Raw genomic sequence first — 1,753 nt, forward strand, 5'->3', positions numbered from 1 at the left:
TTGGAAACTGATAACAAATTAGAAGAATAACTAATTCATTTCAATTCCTGCTGAAAAAAAATAAATGATCAGATTACTACTTTTAACGTCAGAACATGTATGAAGAGAATCTGATTTACTCTACCCCGGAAACCATAAACCTCTACAATCTAAGTGCTTACTTCAATATTTTCTCATGAGACTTGAATCCCTACTCATCACCAATCACTCTTTTCTTTCTTCACCTCAGCAGTAATGCACAAGTACTAGAGTTCACACATGGTCCATTCTAAGTAACTCTCATTAAAAAGTTCCGAGTCTTTTGCTATGCATTTTGTGCTTCTAGATAATACAACAGTAGGAGACCAATCAAATAACCAGACCAGAAAACTAATCAAAATTATATTAAAAGAAAAAAACTCAGCAAGAGCATAAAGCAGCATTCATACAAAGAAATGTACACATTCTGATTTCGATAACAAGGCACGAAAAGAACCCCTCGGAAACTCTAGTTCAACATTGCATATAATTGCATATATAAAAAGAAGCTAAAACCCTAAGAAAGAGAGAGAGAGAGAGGGATTCAAATGAGCTTGAAAGGGAGAGGCCAAGGAGTGGACCTGGGAACCTCAACCTTGTCCTTGATGCGCTCGATCATCTTCTCCTTCTTCGGCCGAGCGTTCCCGTACGACCCTTTGAACCGCTTCCCCTTCTTCGTCTTCTTGTCCCCTCGCCCGCACAGCATCGGAGCCCCGATTACACTGCTTTGAGCTGATGACGAGGTCGTGAAGAGGGCACGGTGCTCCCTCACCAACACTCGCCTCGCCGCTGCGCCGCACCACTGCACCATCGCCATTTCTCCTCTTCCTACTTTGCAGTGTATCAAAATTAGACAAGAAAAGCTGAGAAGGGTGAAGTATATATATATAGAGCTAACTAATGGGTCGGGTCATCGGGTTTTCCATTGTTAGAAATGGACACCCATAAATTTTCTAAGGATACCCTCTTTCCTTCCCCACTTCTAACATTTCTCTTCAATTTAATATTTATACAGGGGGCGGGGCGTCTTGGCAAATTTACCCAACACACATTATATATATATATATATATATATAGGATTTTTCTCAGGTAAGGATGTCCTTAGTTTTTCTTATGGAACTGATTTACTGTTTTCACCCACTTTCCGATCACATTTTCACATCTTAATGGTTCAGTTTTTAGGTCCTAATGTATGGATCACCTCTGTAAAATTTCAGCCAATTTGGTAATCGTTAAGGCGTCCAAAACTGCAATTTACACGAATGAACCGAATCTGTCGAACCGGAACCGTTTGTTTACATTGTTGTAATTTGCAGTTTTGGATGCCTTAATGATCACCAATTTGGCTGAAATTTTGCAGAAATGATCTATACATTAGGACCTAAAAACTGAACGGTTAAGATGTGAAAATTTGATCGGAAAGTGGGTGAAAACCTGAAATTTGTACCTAAGAAAAACTAAGGACATCCTTAGTGTAGCCGGACTGTATATATATATATATACTGTATTGATGATCTTTAAGGTATCTAACTCGTTTAAACCAATGGACGAACTGAATCTGTCCAACCTGAACTGTACTAGTTTTAAGGTAGTTATCAATGCATTAACGGCAATCAATTTGGCTGAAATTTTGCAGAGATGTTCTATACATTAATACCTAAAAACTGAAGGGTCGAGATGTGGATATGCGACCGAAAAGTGACCCTAAACTCTAACCTCGCACTTTAATTTCAGA

The 1,753-nt window shown here is 38.9% G+C and overlaps 1 protein-coding gene across 1 annotated transcript; it reads right to left on the minus strand.

Moving 5' to 3' along the window:
* Positions 1 to 353: 353 nt before the first annotated feature.
* LOC133739932 (small ribosomal subunit protein bTHXm) lies at positions 354 to 972 on the minus strand. Its single transcript, XM_062167758.1, has one exon. It carries the CDS (start codon positions 833 to 835, stop codon positions 563 to 565), a length of 273 nt encoding a protein of 90 aa, XP_062023742.1. The 5' UTR covers positions 836 to 972; the 3' UTR covers positions 354 to 562.
* Positions 973 to 1,753: the final 781 nt, after the last annotated feature.

Source organism: Rosa rugosa, chromosome 3, assembly GCF_958449725.1.
Source record: "Rosa rugosa chromosome 3, drRosRugo1.1, whole genome shotgun sequence".
NCBI lineage: Eukaryota > Viridiplantae > Streptophyta > Magnoliopsida > Rosales > Rosaceae > Rosa > Rosa rugosa.

What these genes read in the sequence shown, in the direction of transcription:
- LOC133739932 (XM_062167758.1), bottom strand. Translation starts at nt 835, where the DNA reads ATGGCGATGGTGCAGTGGTGCGGCGCAGCGGCGAGGCGAGTGTTGGTG.